The following is a 17,136-nucleotide window of genomic DNA, read 5'->3' as shown; positions in this document are numbered from 1 at the left end:
CCTGTGAGAGCTATGTGCGAACAGCAGCACCATTCATTACACCAAGACTGCTAATGGTAGATCTGCGTCAGAGGTAAAAGCAGTGTGGTTTTGCGAGTTCCATAACGACACAAGTCACAATTCATTATTTCCATATCCTATCCTAGTGGGGCAGAAAAAAAAAAAAACAGAAGCAAGCTGTCAAAATGTGCTATTAGTGATTGTAGTGATGACCTAACAGCTGATTACTGTGTTCACAGGACTGCACAGTGATGTGGGGGTTCACCATTTCTATCCTACTCCTTTCATTGGAAAGCCTTCGTGCCTGTCCAGATGAGTGCCGTTGTGAGGATAAAGCTGGTGTTCCAACGGGAGACTGTGAGGGCAGGGGGCTTTATTCACTGCCACCAGGCATCCCGAAAGAGGTGGGGACCCTGATCCTGAAGAACAACTCCCTGGATCACCTGCCGTCCGATTCCTTTGTGAACTTTACCCAGCTTCAAACCCTCCACCTCCAGAGGAACTGGCTGGCGACCCTGCCTGTCGGCCTCTTTTCCTCGCAGTTCCAGCTCACTGTTCTCTATCTCTATGGGAATCACGTCACTCCCAGACCACATATTCACACCAGTGCCCAAGCTGGAGCGGCTACACCTGAGCGGGAATCAGCTGGCTCATTTCTCAGACGCTGTGTTCGCTCCTTTGGTGAAACTCAAAACACTGCTCTTATCAGGCAATCGACTGCAGGCTCTCTCCCCAAACTCATTCCAGAACCTTCAGAAACTCAGTCCTGTCCCTGTCCTCGTCCTCGAACAAGCTCACTTCCCTCCACAAGGGCCTCTTCCGGTCCCTGCGTTCGCTCCGTGTCTGCACCCTGAACAACAATCAACTTGCCCAGCTCCCAGTCAATATTCAGGGGTCTGCATGACCTCTACTGGCTCACCCTGGCTGATAACTCTCTCCGTCACTTACCTGTGAACCTTTTCCAGCAAAAGCAAATCAAGCACCTCTACCTGTACAGCAATCAGCTGCAGAGCCTTCACGCAGGGCAGCTCCAGCCTCTGCCAGACCTTCAAACCGTGAAGCTGAACGGAAACCAGCTGAAGGTTCTGCCCTCAAGATTCTTTGCCAACCTGCCAAAGCTGAGCACTGTGATCGTCTATGACAACCCCTGGAGGTGTGACTGCAGCAGCAGTTACATGCGGGGGTGGGTCCGTGATCACGGGCAGGTGGTAAAGAGTCAAGGTCTGCAAAGCGGCGGGGCAGTGATGTGCGACAGCCCCACACAGGTCAGGGGGCTGCCCATGGCAAATCTCACGGATGCAGACTTTTCCCACTGCGGAGTAAAATCATATAAGAAACTCATGCCAGTGTTTTCATTATAAAAAGTATCAGACACTTTCTATATAAACATATTAAATACATTCACTTTATTGTATCAGTTTTTTTTATTTTTTATGTCGATTTAATGACTCATGTTTTTAAGTGTTCAGTGGCTGTCTCTAATTAAGTTGAGATTGTATTTTCTTTTGCACCTTTCTCTTACGGGCCTGGCACAGCGAAGAGTGTGTGAGAAATACATTGTCAACATGTTTAGAGGTAGCCACCGAACACTTACAAACATACAATAGAATGTCATGGGTGAATTGTTTTCATAAAATAGAGAAGTGGATTTTTTTTCCATGTGTTTTTAAATATTCAAGCATTATTCAACAAAAGAGGTTAAGAAAAAAGAAGATATATATTTTTATTTATAAAAATACAAAGTATTTGTTCTTGTTTTAACATTGCGTAACATATGATAGAAAACAGCACAATGGAGAAACATTAAAACACAGTAAAATATTACGTACAACAATACCAGATCATAATATCACTTTTGTACTGTAGAAAAATGTAAAACCTTTAGGTTTTGGGTCAAACTAAAAGCTGACTACTTTTAAAACCATATTTAGCTGCAAGCTTTATATTTATAACATTCAAACAAAAAATAATACATAAGCAGTGAGCTGCCCTTAGACTGAGAGTTTTGATCATGATCCCCTTAAAGTACACAGCTTACAAAATAACCTCAGTCAATCTTACCTAATATTATTGCCATCAAATATACTTCAAATACTTCTAGTTCTGTTTAATCTACTTCTTGGTAACTAATACAGTAGTTATTTAAAAAATCCTTAAAAATGAACGTTGTAAAATTGTATGTAGGAAAATGTAAGCTCTATGAAGTGATGGTAACACAGCTTAGAGTGGTTTTGTTAGCTCTCTGTACTTGAATAGCAATATCTTAAACACACAGTAACACACAGTGAGGCACAGTATTAGAGCAGTCAGCTCGTTCTCACCTCAGAGCTATCTTAACTAATGTACATCTTAGATCAAATGTTATGTCCTCCAAACATTAGGCTGTTGGAGGAACAGGTTATTGGTAACACTTTGGTGTACCTGATGTGGAGTTTAGACAGGATTCTGGGAACTGTATTGATTTTCTCTGATTACAAAGTCACCAGGATGAGACAACTAAAACAGAAAATTATACAAAGTGAATGTAAACAAGAAGAATGCAGAAGTTACCTCTGATACGTCATTCCCATAGCAAGCTGCTCTTTGAGAGAGAGCTTGAGCTTATTGCTTTCACAAGGATTGGCCCATTGTGTGTAAACTTGCACCCATGACAATCTGGCACATAGCACTGTTTACTGTGTGCTCAAACAAATTGTGGCCAATGTCTTTGGGTTCTCCAAACTGCTTAATGCTCCAAGACAGTGTCATTGTCTGTCTTCTTGAAATAAATCTCCCATTATACTGACATTGTCCAGCATTCAGGTAATGATTAAACCTCTAATACAGTGTGTCTTCATATTCAGGCATATCAGCTGCACCTTCACTGACACATGAGCATGGAACTCTGAGGACAGTCTGTCATACTCTGTCATATACATTGCAATGAGAACTTGAATAGGAGCTTCTTCAGAAAAGACATTGAGGTGCAAACGCTACTGCTGTAAATCCACAAGAAACAAGTCCCATGTTATCAAGTGCTGGATGTTTTCATACTGCTGAAGACATAGAGACGCCTTCTCAACAGCATGAAGGCAGGTCAGAAGCTAATCTCATCTGAACTAATCATGACATTGCATTATTTCAATCCTAGTAGCCTGATAGTTTTCTATTCTTCTAAGTTTCTAATTGAGAAAAAGGTTGATGTTTAAGCAGGTCCCCCAACCTAAAGATTGAGTAATCCAAATTACACAACAGTAACATCTTGTACAGGTTAGTAAGATATTTTATATGACACCCAAGTTAACTTTAATGATGAACACGTGCTGTCCCAATGGTACTTCCATTGCATCAGTCACATCTGCATTCAAATATACTGTTTAGATCACAACCTTCTTTCTGCACACACACATAGCGCTGCAATGTACTCCCTACTCCAGTCTCTACTTGCGTTTTATTGTGGGCTTGTTTTAATATCATTTAGAGGATATTTCTAAGCTGAGCAACAGCCCGCACTGATAATGGGTTCACTGTGGTGGCGGCAGGATGACTGGAGACAGCCTGGAACGCACAAGGGTGATGATTCATCTATTATTAAAAAAAAAAACACCATCTAAAAGTTCTTCAATCATTTATTAATGATGATCAAGCAATTGCATCCCTCAGTTACTGTAAGACTCTTGCCTTGTGCACAAGCTTTTAATCAAAACACAAGACTAGATAAAGAGCCACAATCAGCAGAAGGAAATCAGAAATACTAGACAGCCTACTAGAGTGGAAATACTATATTCATCTTTAACAAGTGGATTATTTTCTCATCACATTTTTTTCTTTTCTGCTCACTAGTTAGAGAGAGACAGCAAAGTTTGAATTAGTCTCAATTACTTCTTTCTCTGTTCAGCTGCACAATAACCTACCCTGCAGCCTCTGTGCTTCCCTTTATTTTTGTTAGTTTTTCATTAAGTATATGGGAAAACTACAAAGCGGTATTTAATTCAATATGTTAACGTAACATTATTCAGCAGGCCAAATCCGAGTGGTGGTTGAACAGGTGTTTGGGCTATTGAAAGGGAGGTGGCGGATACTACTGAAGCACAATTGTGCTGGAGGCTGAAGCATACCTCAGCCTCCAGCAAGAATTGTACAACAGCAATATGAAGAGGGTCCTGCTATTAGAGATGCACGGCTATCTTTATTTTTGTAACCAGACGGTGTACTTTTATTTTGTATCACATTTGTGTTTCATTGGCTTATTTTGTATCTCGTTATACCAAATACAGCATTCTAATTTGTGCTATACTTGTATGATTGCTTCTGCTAAATAAAGAATTGGAATATTGAGTAGTATTGTTGATTTCCGAGAAATAAGTTACAAAAATTCCACACCACATTTTATTTTGAGAGTGTTTGTGTTGTGCACTGTATCAAGCTGCCTCATCATATCCCCTTCCCTTATGGATATTAACACCCGAGTCTCTTCATCGCTCCAACGGACGTAAGTGGAGGATGGACACGGGTTTTGCTCAGACAGAACTAGGAGAAATTGCTATAGTTATACACATTTAAACATAGTACTTAATAGTATATTACATAAAGTTGTTTGATTGGAAAGCTATTTGCAAGTGTATTCTGAAGTACTGTACAGTAGTGTAACAGGGTCAAGAATGCCCTGTTCAAATTTATTTTACACTTGCATGTTATTATTTTTATAAAATTATTTTTTATTTGATTAGTGCACGTTTTGTGTTGTCTGACACTTTTTGATAATTGATTTGTATCATGTTATGTTGGCTTCTCCACCCGCTTCCCTAGGTTTGCCCTGTTGAGTACCTAGTAATTGAATTATTGATCAATTTACGCACCTGAATATAAATAGCACATGTTTTTACAAACGGGATGGCCATCCTGGGGTTTGTGTGTCTGTGCAGGAGGGGGGACCGACGAGTGAGAGAGACGGAGATGGACCAGTAAATGGAGCATCCCGACAATAAGTATTGGGCTGATGGTATGCCGGTGTTGAATAATGAGCGCGAACGGCCCGAGTGTTTTAGCCTATTTGGTAGTCGATTGGAGTTTAAGAAGTGCACAGAATAGGCTATATTGTGATGCTGGTTTCTCTCTCGCTCTCTCTGCACGGACATTGTGTGTGTGTGTGTGTGTGTGGTGTGGGTATTTGAAATCTTGCCACCTGTTAATAGGTGAATGGAATGGTTGCTTTATTATATCAGTACCGTTTGAAACTAGGCGTTGCTATTGGAAGTTTACAATAAACAAACGCTTGTTAAAATGTATCTGTGTGATTTTCTTGGTGACCTTGTTCTTACATTTTTTGATCCGTTATCTGAATAAAAAAACCTAAAGGATCTTCTGTAATTTGTTCGGTGCCTTGTCGCACTGAACTGGCGTAGTCAGGCTACATTAGTACTTTTACAATCAACACTTGCTACATCTTGTGATTATTTTGGAATTAAAGGCAGGTTTGTGGTGCGTTTGTATGCTTACGTGACTGGGGAGGTGTTACAGTAGCTGTAACCACCTGAATTCACAAACCCATGATGCAGTTTATCAAACATCTTTTAAACAGAAACTTGGTAAATATAATCTGTATGACACTTTGCAAACACATTTAGATCCATGTATGATTAGCATTATGATAAGTTCTAGGGAACACAGAGAGAAAAAGTGGGGTTATCTGCAACATCAATCTGATAAGTGAAATACTGCAAACAAAACATTAGCTTCCCTGCTGCTATCTTTGGACCATGGTAACTTACGTATTCCCATGTGACTTTATAGCGGCTTTTGGAAAGGACTTGAACGAGCTAATTAACATTTTCACAAGAAACTCGTGTTTGTAAACTTTCTTTTGTAAACTTTCTTATGTTCTTAAGTGGCCGTTGATTTCACGAGCATTTCCTGGAATCTCACAAGAAATTGAGGCTGTCACGGCAAAATACGGAGTGCATTTTTTGGGACATTTTCACAAGCTTTCCCTGCCAAGTTTCACGCGCATTGTCCATTCACGTGAAACAAAGCAACATGTAAAAACTGGCCTATTGTTATCAGGAGCCTGTCCCCACTGACTCGCCTTATATTCTAGTGTTGGGGGCTTTTCAACGGGGTGATAATACACAGAGGGTGGCATTAACAGGAGTGATATTAGGCGGGTTTCATTGTATTTCATGGGAGTTTTTCTGTTTCCTATTTACCATATCTGAAATGTACCCTTGTTACAATGGAGCACACCAGACCGCATGTAGTGCACTCAGCACACAGTGCTGTACCGGTATTGTACTGTACCGCTGACTGGGGCAACAGTCCAAAAACACAAGCAAGTTATGAATAAATACAGGGGAAGCAGTGGTAGCAGTTCATGATGGGATGAAATCTGTTATCGGCAGTTTTGTGATATGAAAATAAAGAACACTTCTCGTTGTAAAAAAAGGATCTATTAAAAAGCATCTATAAACATGATCAACGAAGATATTAACAAGGTATGAAAGTTGATTACCACAGATAGTCTCATGTCATAATGCTTCTTATCTTGTTTTTACAGGGCTGCTACAGCCTTTCTAATTAGTCATAATATTGGACTGTTAATCACTTGATTAATAACAGATCCTTAAATAAAGCTCTGCTCTAAATCCTGTGTCGGTGTTCTAGGATTCCTATTTGTTGAAGTTTTCTTCTCAATACTTGTAAACCTGGGCAGGCAGTTTCTCCTGTCTGCTGAAAGTGCTTTAGTTTAGTCCAACGGAAATAACTCCCTGTACAAACACTGGGAGTCACACGGATTGTCACAACATTTAAAAAAATAGAAACAGACGCTGAATTTCTCATCATGATCATTTAAATATAACACCTGTCTAAGAGGCAGGAGTTATTCTGGGCACGCCTGGCGTGTTCTGCTGATTTGCTGCTTTGACAACGGTTATGTCAGTTTGATTATACATAGTAGAGTCTCCTACATTGCATACAGTTTTTATACAGCAAGCATCTATTTATTAATTCCTTTAGCTGGACTGGCTCATTACAATGACATGATTTCTCTCAACACTAACTAGTCTGGGGCAAATTGTCATGGAAGTGAAACTCAACTGACTGACCGCTGGCTTGGCTCCTGTCAGCTTTGTTTCCAGTCCAGGGGAGCTGATTTCCAGCATGGAGTTGAGAAGGCCTGGGAGAGATAGGCCTGCCTGCCCTGTGTCCCTCCTGCCTGCCCTGTGCCCCTCCTGGTCCCTCTTGCCTGCCCTGTGTCCCTCCTGGTCCCTAGTACCCGGGGCAGCTGTCCCTCCAGGGGGCTCACACCTCGTCGCTGCCCAGGCTCTGGCTCTCGTCTGGGTCCTGGGAGCCTGGCCTGGCTGCGGGGGAACTCAGGTTCAGGTATCCAATGTCAGAGGGCTGGGAGCGGGGGGTGGAGAAGGAGGACTTGAGGCTCTCAGGCGGCTCGCTGGCCTTCACCCTGCGGATCGCATCCAGGATCCCCAGAGTGTCACACCCCCCTGCCATCAGACTACGGAAAGAATTACTAGATTAGAATTTGAAGACATTGAAAATGACTTCTAGTTTAAACATGTGTAATTGGTTGGGTTGATTACGGCGAGTCACGGTGACATGACTAGGTAACCCATTCCACACCCTCACCACTCTCTGTATAAAAGTGAAATCTATAAACAGACTAATTCTTTAGATCTTTAGACTTCCCAGCCTCTCCCGTTTCTCAGAATACATTCTTCATGTAACGCACTGTGTGTCGAAACAAACAATACACAAGAGACCACTTTAAATTTGATAACAGCTCAGTGGCGTGCATATAAAATGAATACAACAGTCAGGTATCAGTTACACCCTAGAGATACTATAATGTTTAAACTAGAACACTGACAGAGTCTCATGTTTAAAGTGTACCAGATGTGGTGCACTGACATTAACTCTTCAGATCCACACAGAGTTAACAATCATTAAAAGAGTGAGGAGATTCAAACCACATTTTCATAGTTTTATTTTATGATGTTTGATATCACCTGGCAAACCTCGGAAATCCTTGCCGTGCGTCAATGGAAACAGACACACACAGACACTCACTCACAGACACTCCCACACACAGACACTCACAGGTCTAGAATTCTACTGGAAAGATATGGGAGTCCCAGTTGAAACGCAGTCCGAGGCTCAGTCACACCGCAGTGGGTGTCTGTTCCAGAGCTGTGTGCTTCTCACCTGGGGTTGCTGGGCTGCAGAAGGCTGCCGTTCAACAGCAGGCTCTCGGTGGGAAAGGCTTTCTTGAGCTCCTAGAAGAGAACCAGGGACATGTGGCTAAATCACACATTAGACTGGAGTATTAGAAACAATCTTTAAACTGAGTTTTTAATCTGCCCCATGCAGGGCAGTAGAATCCTGTCAGGAGGGCAGTACAGTAATCCGTTGTGTATCCGCCCGTCACATATCCACCCTAACTGTTTCCCCGCCATGATCCAAGCTCTTCAGCACAGTGTGAGTGAGTGAGTGAGAACCAGAACCAGGGTTGGATACCGAAGAGTGAGTAAGCAAGTCGAGACCAGCGACAGCCGGGCGAGGAGCCAGAGTTTGTTTAGTATTGAACAGAGAAGATTAGTTCAGAGATTGTAGATCCCACCAAAGTTTTCTTACACTGTGTTGTATGTACTTTCAAAGACTAATGAAGACCAAATTCTGATACTGCTTATGCTAAAACTTATGCTAAATAATTTATTTACCAAGTTCATGCCAAACGAAGTGACTTAAAGACTAGCAGACAGAGGCCCATATGTGCGTATGGGCGCTTTCACTATATCCCCGGGGCCAGGAACAGGTAATAAAAGGCACAGCAGGAATAGACACTTCCAGGTGACACGAAAGCAGGCCCTAGATAAGACCATGTAGACGGGATCTTTCCATTAAAGTGTACAGAAACGCAGACACACGCATTCAGTTCACAAGATGCTGTACCTCCATACTGCAGACAGACTGGACACTCCTCAGAGCGCGCTCCAACGCTCCGACCTGATTGGACAGCCGCAGGGTTCTATCCTGGAGCTGCCTGTTCTCTTCCTCCAGGCAGTTCAACCTGAGAGGCCAGGAAGAAGAGAGGACAATTCAAAACGACGACACTGGATAGAGCAGTGCTTCTCAAACTGAGGTACCGGGACCCAGGGGGGTCCCTCGACGGTTACTCAGGGGGTCCCCTGGAAATTTTACTGTGTGGAAGTGGTGCATGGTTCAGTATCTCTGATGCGTGGAGGTGGTGCGTGGTTCAGTATCTGTGTTGTGTGGAAGTGGTGCGTGGTTCAGTATCTGTGTTGTGTGAAGGTGGTGCGTGGTTGATTCAGTACCTGTGTTGTCTGGTGGAGATGGTGCGAGTGCAGGTCTGCCCCAACTCCTCCTCCTCGCTCAGACGTCTCAACAGCTCCCGTTTCTCCACCAGAAGTTTCTCATTCACATCTGTCACTTTCCTAATCCATTCCTGTTCCTGCATTTCATATGAAAACACACACACAGCTTTCTTTAACCTAGTATGGTTCATTTTTTGCGCTAAACTGTACATATGGGATCTCCATTACCAATGCAACATCGGGTAAGATTTATGAAATCACAGAGCTGCAGCCGAGTTACTTTTCCAGCTCACCTTCTCGGTCAGGCTCCTTGCCAGCATCAGATCCTTCTCCAGATTCCTGATTCTGCCGTCTCTCTCCACGGTCTCTCTCAGGAAAAACTCCTTTGCTCGCCGGAGCTTCGCCTTGTGCCTGGCCTGCTTCTCGCTGTACCGTCTGAAAAGAAGCGGCCAGTTTAAAAGCAAACCTGGCTGAGAGGATCCCATTATCAGTTCTCTTCATCTTCATAAACCACAGAATGTATGATGAGAACACACAAATCTCTGAAAAACATGGCATTTGTGATGAGTCTGCAATTCAGCCTCCCGACAGTAGAAGGTCTCGAATCACCCAAGGTTTTCCTCACCCAGATCACGTGACCATGATGTAAGTCACCTTTATGGGAGGCGCCATCTTGGTGAGGGGTGGAAGCGCAAGTATGTAAATCCTTGCCACTCAAGTCATGTGAAGGTTAAGAACACCTGTCATAGGGATTGGTGTTCCACTGGCTACAGGGAACAGGCTACAGGCTTGGCATACAAAAGGGAACGGAAAGCTGTGCTCAGGGTTGGTCCTTGAAACACAGGAGGAATCTGTGAAGCCTGAGGAAGGAGAGATTCTTTTTTGTGTGTGAGTCCTAACTGTTTGTTTTTGTTTCCTGTTTTCTTGTTTTACTTCGGTCCTTCCTGACACAACTGAAGAGTAAAGACTAAGAGTGAGTCTGCCATCAGCCCGACTGAAACAACAGCTAAAGAAAACCAACGCACTATTTTTTTTATACATTTAATCCCTCACAGCAATCCCCTCACGGTTTCCTTGTTTGTTTTGTAAAGAAACCTCCTTTGTTTTCACTTGCGACATTGCCTGGACTGTCTTTTTGTTATTTACACGCCCCATCGTACCACACATTATAAAATGAATCAGCAAGAAATACCACAAAGAACACTTATGGTATTACTTACAACCACTGGGGGCTGAGAGCTGCAGGGGGACAGGGTAATGGTTACACTCTGGTGTACCTGCTGTACTTGGAAAGAAGGCATGTTTGAGAGCTCTATTAAGGCCATAGTGTTTTACAAAAAACAACAAGAAGACATCAATTAAGAGAACTTATTTCAGACCTCTATCAAGTTGCTGTTGAGTGATGTGTGTGTGTGTGTGACCAGCATGCGTGACTGAGTTCAGCGTGTTTGAGCGCGTCGTCGCTCTACCTGACATGTGAGTCCAGCTGGTGCAGAACCCGCCGGAGCTCCTCCTGGAGTCTCTCTGACTCATGTTGGCAGGACAACAGCTGGTCAGACAGATTCTGATTGGTCTTCTGGCTGTGCTGGTGCTACAGAGTGGAAAGATGATAGCAAGAAAGTTCCAAATCTGTCTAAAGCCTTTTTAAGGTTAATTGTAATAAACCAGAGGGAGGGCAGTATAATAATAATAATAACATTTACAAAATAGATAATAACAACAGCAGCAATCTAGTCTAGTATTCTTTTCACTCTTTTTGATACCCCCAGTCCTGCTAGCCAATAGGATTGCGCGGTGCTGCTGACCTCATCTGTTACTGTGCTGTGCTCCTCCTCCAGCACGCTCAAGCGCGCCCCCTGCTGGTGCAGCCGGTGGTTCAGCTCGGTGTTGCTGCGGTTCAGAGACGCCTCCTTCTCCCTCAGCAAGCGCAGCTGCTGCTGCAGCTCCTCCCCCTTCTGCTCCAGCAGCTTCCTGTGAGGACAGAACCAGCCGAGGTGGATCATTCACTCATTTAGTGCACAGCTTGATAGAACCCATCCACAGAGACACGCTTTGAAGATTCTCTTTTGACTAGTGTTTGTATTTATTAAGAATCTACACAATGGACCTTTTTTCTACCTTGTCTTTCAGCGGGGTAACATTTGTGTGGCAGGGCAAGCTGCCTCTTTCTGCGTGTTTACTGATATACAGACTGCTCGTTATTTTCCATCCAGTATACCCCTACACTTAGGTACTGCCCATTGATAGCAGCACAGAATGGATTTGCTCCATTTAAAAGACTTGTAGTACTGCCAGACTCCCTTACCAGCATTTGCTAGCTCTTGCAATGAACAAACAGGGATCACCACCGTCTCATCCAATGGTGTAACCCCTTGTCTAGCAGGCTGATGTGCTTGTGTGATGTGCGGGTGTGTGATTTGTACCTGCAGAGCTGCTCCTCCTGCAGTCTGCCTCTCAGCGTGGCCAGGCTCTCTGTGCTGTCTCGAGCCTCTCTCTGCAGCTGCTCCATCTCCTGCACCCTGGTCTCTGCCAGGCGCAGCTGGTGCTGAGCTCCCTTCAGCTGCTGCTGGAGCTCCCGGACCTGCAACACACCCACAAAGTGACTGCACAGACACACAGCTTTCCATTGACACGATTAGAAGAGCTTCGGACAATCAGAGACACACAAAGCTTTCCATTCACACTATTGAAAAGCTTCGGACAGTCTATGTCCTATTAGCTTGTCAGAGGAATTCCAAGTGCCAGGACTGAACGGGCTTCCTCATTCTATTCAAATCACGTGACCACTTTAAAAACCGCAGGAAACTCTGGAAATGCTGCAGCTGTTATAGCTGAGCCCCGGGTGTGCCTGTGCTGTGTACCTTCTTGTCTGCGCTGACGTGGCGGGAGCTCTCTGCCCTAAGCTCCTCCTGCAGGCTGCGCTGGACTCGGACGCTCTCAGTCCTGTGCAGCAGCTCCAGCTCCAGCTCCCGGCCTCTCTGCTGGCTGCTCTCCAGCTCCGCGCTCAGAGACGCGCTGGCCTGCTCCACACCTGCCAGCCGTGACTGCGCCTGCTTCAGCTCAGCTTTCACCTGCACACCACAAAACACACAAAGTCCATTATCCCAATCCTGACTGGCCCTACACCAGGGGAGGCCAACCCTGGTCATGGAGAGCCACAATCCTGCAGCTTTTCAGGGTAAAGACCTGCAAAACAAGTTAGTGCTGAACAATTAAGAAAATAACTGGTTCAGTTCAGTAATTGAGAACTCAGCTGGAGCAAAAACCAGAATACCCTGCGGCTCTCCAGGAGCAGGGATGGCCACCCCTGCCCTACTCCTTCAGTGTTACTCTAGGGCAGTGGTACTCAACTCTGCCTCTCGAGATCTAATCCAGTCCAGGTTTTTACTCCAAGCAGGTTCTAATGTAGTTAATTGAAGCTGCTAAGAGGTAACTAATTTAAGACCTGGGTGGAATAAAGAGCAGGACTGGAATAGATCTTGAGGGCCAGAGTTGAGTACCACTGCTGTAGGGTTACCCTGCACACAGTATAATGGACCACTACAGGTGCTCTATATATGTGTAAATACAGTGCCTTGCGAAAGTATTCGGCCCCCTTGAACTTTGCGACCTTTTGCCACATTTCAGGCTTCAAACATAAAGATATGAAACTGTAATTTTTTGTGAAGAATCAACAACAAGTGGGACACAATCATGAAGTGGAACGAAATTTATTGGATATTTCAAACTTTTTTAACAAATAAAAAACTGAAAAATTGGGCGTGCAAAATTATTCAGCCCCTTTACTTTCAGTGCAGCAAACTCTCTCCAGAAGTTCAGTGAGGATCTCTGAATGATCCAATGTTGACCTAAATGACTAATGATGATAAATAGAATCCACCTGTGTGTAATCAAGTCTCCGTATAAATGCACCTGCACTGTGATAGTCTCAGAGGTCCGTTTAAAGTGCAGAGAGCATCATGAAGAACAAGGAACACACCAGGCAGGTCCGAGATACTGTTGTGGAGAAGTTTAAAGCCGGATTTGGATACAAAAAGATTTCCCAAGCTTTAAACATCCCAAGGAGCACTGTGCAAGCGATAATATTGAAATGGAAGGAGTATCAGACCACTGCAAATCTACCAAGACCTGGCCGCCCCTCTAAACTTTCAGCTCATACAAGGAGAAGACTGATCAGAGATGCAGCCAAGAGGCCCATGATCACTCTGGATGAACTGCAGAGATCTACAGCTGAGGTGGGAGACTCTGTCCATAGGACAACAATCAGTCGTATACTGCACAAATCTGGCCTTTATGGAAGAGTGGCAAGAAAAAAGCCATTTCTTAAAGATATCCATAAAAAGTGTCGTTTACAGTTTGCCACAAGCCACCTGGGAGACACACCAAACATGTGGAAGAAGGTGCTCTGGTCAGATGAAACCAAAATCGAACTTTTTGGCAACAATGCAAAACGTTATGTTTGGCGTAAAAGCAACACAGCTCATCACCCTGAACACACCATCCCCACTGTCAAACATGGTGGTGGCAGCATCATGGTTTGGGCCTGCTTTTCTTCAGCAGGGACAGGGAAGATGGTTAAAATTGATGGGAAGATGGATGGAGCCAAATACAGGACCATTCTGGAAGAAAACTGATGGAGTCTGCAAAAGACCTGAGACTGGGACGGAGATTTGTCTTCCAACAAGACAATGATCCAAAACATAAAGCAAAATCTACAATGGAATGGTTCACAAATAAACATATCCAGGTGTTAGAATGGCCAAGTCAAAGTCCAGACCTGAATCCAATCGAGAATCTGTGGAAAGAACTGAAAACTGCTGTTCACAAATGCTCTCCATCCAACCTCACTGAGCTCGAGCTGTTTTGCAAGGAGGAATGGGCAAAAATTTCAGTCTCTCGATGTGCAAAACTGATAGAGACATACCCCAAGCGACTTACAGCTGTAATCGCAGCAAAAGGTGGCGCTACAAAGTATTAACTTAAGGGGGCTGAATAATTTTGCACGCCCAATTTTTCAGTTTTTTATTTGTTAAAAAAGTTTGAAATATCCAATAAATTTCGTTCCACTTCATGATTGTGTCCCACTTGTTGTTGATTCTTCACAAAAAATTACAGTTTCATATCTTTATGTTTGAAGCCTGAAATGTGGCAAAAGGTCGCAAAGTTCAAGGGGGCCGAATACTTTCGCAAGGCACTGTATCTTGTATTTGTATTTTGTGGTATTGGTTTGGCAGTTACAGGGTTCATATCCTGCAGGGTTAGTCAATCAGCTCTCTGAACTGGTTTCCACAGAGACAGTCAGGCGAATCATCAATCCTCAAGGCTACTCAGCAGAAAGAGAGAAGGAAGGTACAGAGCTGAAGTTAGCTTGTAAAATATGCTTCAGAGCTGAAAACAGTCCACTGTGGGTAAAAACCCTAACCTTATGTTTTGCCTTTTCTTTGTTTAAAAATAAGAATCTTTTCGTGTTGTTTTGTATCAAGTATTTCTTTTGATTGGCTTCTCAACAATAAAAGTGTGCAGACCTGTACTAAAATATATGCCTTTGAAAAGCCTGTTGTTTCTTTACCACTTTCAGCATCCTCTCACAGGACCCTTGTTTATAGTTTTTCTATGTTGAGTTATAATTACGGTCTGTATTTTTTCACCACTTTCAACAGGCATATCACAATCTAGTTTGTTTACCATTTTTGAATGTCCCAATTGTATGTATTCAAAATGTTGATTCCAATTTAAATTGAAACAATGTCTACTGGCCTCATTATTATTTATGACAGATGTTTGCAATTCAAACTACAGTTACAGGCACATATATTGAAAGCCCTCTGTAAATAATGCATCCATTTAAACAGCTCTAAAGTGCAATATTCATTGACTTGACTTCTAACACACATATGGCACACACCTGGTACACTGTGTACTGTTCTTGTCTTTCTGAGCTTTTTATATGAAATGTAAATGAACAAATATACCTAACAGGCCTGATTAGAAAATATATTTTGTAGACTAACAAAAACAGCTCCTATCTGGCACAGCAGGGGAGGCGGGTCACGCTCCGAATCCAGACTGCCGCTACATTTTGAACTGACTTGTGATAGTAAGTATGACTGCAGATGCACTGCAAGCAAATTAAACAAAATACACTACAACCGTTGCAGCTACAATGAAACGAAGCTGCTGTGTTGTATGTTGGCTGCTGCAGCCAGTTTTGCAGGCGTTGTTTCTTTTCTCATGCTTCAATATGGTTTGCTACAACTTGCTTGTTTTGCAATGCTGAAACACAGCGCTTGGTCTGTTAACAGAAACATTACACAAGTGAAGGGACTCAGGAAGAAGACATCATGAGTCAGTGTGAAAATGTTGTGAAAATTGTTGCTCTGGACCTTGACCTTTCTGTAAAAAATAAAAATACATTACCTTAAAATAGTCGTTATTATTATTAGTACAGTACACCCTCGCTATAACGGCCTTCATTATAATGACCCTGGCCCCTGGACCAAATAAAAAAAACAAAAAAAGATAATATAAAACACACACTGTCAACATCCAGGTCTGTACCCACCTCCAGCTTGTCAAAAAGCACTTTTTTGGCTTGTTAAGCAACCATGCGGCAAAGCAAAATTGATTAAAGAAAAAACAACATCGACAAAAAACTTGAGGATCTGATTAACTTTTCATGTCAATTTTCATGTCGGGTTGATTTGGAATAAAAACTCAGTTTGGGATTCTTGCATGCTGGATTAAGATTTGGTGCTCTTTGAAACAATTCATGTCAGATTGATTTTGAATAAAAGCTCAGCTTCAATTCAGGATTTTTGCTTTTTGTACTGCGTTTTAATTCTTTAACGAATAGGATAAAGCAAAGGCAGAATACTGCATGCATGAGACGAACAGGTACATGTAATTCTACTTGTATTCACAATCTCATCTCATTAACTTACTCCAACAGTTTAACGTTCATTTTGATTGTCCTTTCGCTATAACAAACCCCTCGATATAACGAACAAAAGGCTTACCCCAACAGGTTCGTTATAGCGAGGGTGTACTGTATTAACTTGTTGTGGGTCAAAATTCTTTACAGCTTTTAAAAACATGTGTGCTGGATGAATAAAGTGTAGTCTGAATCTGCATTGATCAGGGTTCTAGTAAGTTGATGGTGCATTGCAAGTTTGAAAAAGAATACATCTTTTTTAAAATAAACAGTCCCAGCTGTTGTGTTCCCTGCACTGTTGAAGCTCTGTACCTTGGTGTTCTCCTGCTCCAGCAGAGCACCGTGTCTCTTCTGGTCCAGGTTCTTCTCTCTCTCGTATCGCAGTTCTCTCTCCGCCGAGGAGAACAGGTTCTGCGTTCTCTGCAGGTCCTGCTTCAGCTGACGACACTCCTCCCCCATCTGCTGGAGCAGGCTCTCCTGGGACTGGAGAAGAGACAACGGGTTACCTGAGGACCGCTTCAGGGGATTTCTGATTGTGCTCAAATTCAAAACTGACAACACTGCTAATCTACAGCACAGGTATGCCTGTATCATGTGTACGATGTGGGAATATGCTCTAATTCCAGATCTGAGAATATTTATCAGGAGCTTGAGAAAACATTGACGCCAATAAGTTAACCAGTGCAGTCACATTCACAGGGTCCTTATAAATCACACCGTTCCTGAAAGGGATAGTTTATAACAGCTACACTTTTGTAATATATCATTTATTACACAGGTAGTATTGTTAATAGTGTTCAGAGAGGAAGAGCTGCAGCTCTGTAAGAACAAGTAAAAAAATATCTGAATAAAATGTTATAGGATTGTAGCCAAATGCTA

The 17,136-nt window shown here is 43.0% G+C and overlaps 1 protein-coding gene across 5 annotated transcripts in view; it reads right to left on the bottom strand.

Annotated features, from left to right (window-relative positions):
* Positions 1-1,722: 1,722 nt before the first annotated feature.
* Positions 1,723-17,136, bottom strand: part of LOC117431987 (coiled-coil domain-containing protein 30) — a 37,315-nt gene continuing 21,901 nt past the window's right edge. For 3 of the 5 annotated variants that reach the window (XM_059002507.1, XM_059002508.1, XM_059002509.1), the window contains exons 19-28: positions 16,570-16,740; positions 12,188-12,397; positions 11,750-11,907; positions 11,132-11,297; positions 10,796-10,917; positions 9,620-9,761; positions 9,327-9,463; positions 8,944-9,061; positions 8,197-8,267; positions 1,723-7,489 (exon numbers count right to left, since the gene is read on the bottom strand). In XM_059002507.1, the coding sequence (XP_058858490.1) occupies positions 7,279-7,489; positions 8,197-8,267; positions 8,944-9,061; positions 9,327-9,463; positions 9,620-9,761; positions 10,796-10,917; positions 11,132-11,297; positions 11,750-11,907; positions 12,188-12,397; positions 16,570-16,740 (1,506 nt within the window). In that variant the 3' untranslated portion in view covers positions 1,723-7,278. The remainder of the gene's footprint in view (positions 7,490-8,196; positions 8,268-8,943; positions 9,062-9,326; positions 9,464-9,619; positions 9,762-10,795; positions 10,918-11,131; positions 11,298-11,749; positions 11,908-12,187; positions 12,398-16,569; positions 16,741-17,136) is intronic. The other 2 variants (XM_059002510.1, XM_059002511.1) reach the window with 1 other exon arrangement.

The sequence above is a fragment of the Acipenser ruthenus genome, chromosome 27 (genome assembly GCF_902713425.1).
Source record: "Acipenser ruthenus chromosome 27, fAciRut3.2 maternal haplotype, whole genome shotgun sequence".
NCBI classification, from domain to species: domain Eukaryota; kingdom Metazoa; phylum Chordata; class Actinopteri; order Acipenseriformes; family Acipenseridae; genus Acipenser; species Acipenser ruthenus.
This window is presented reverse-complemented; position numbering and strand designations above follow the sequence as displayed.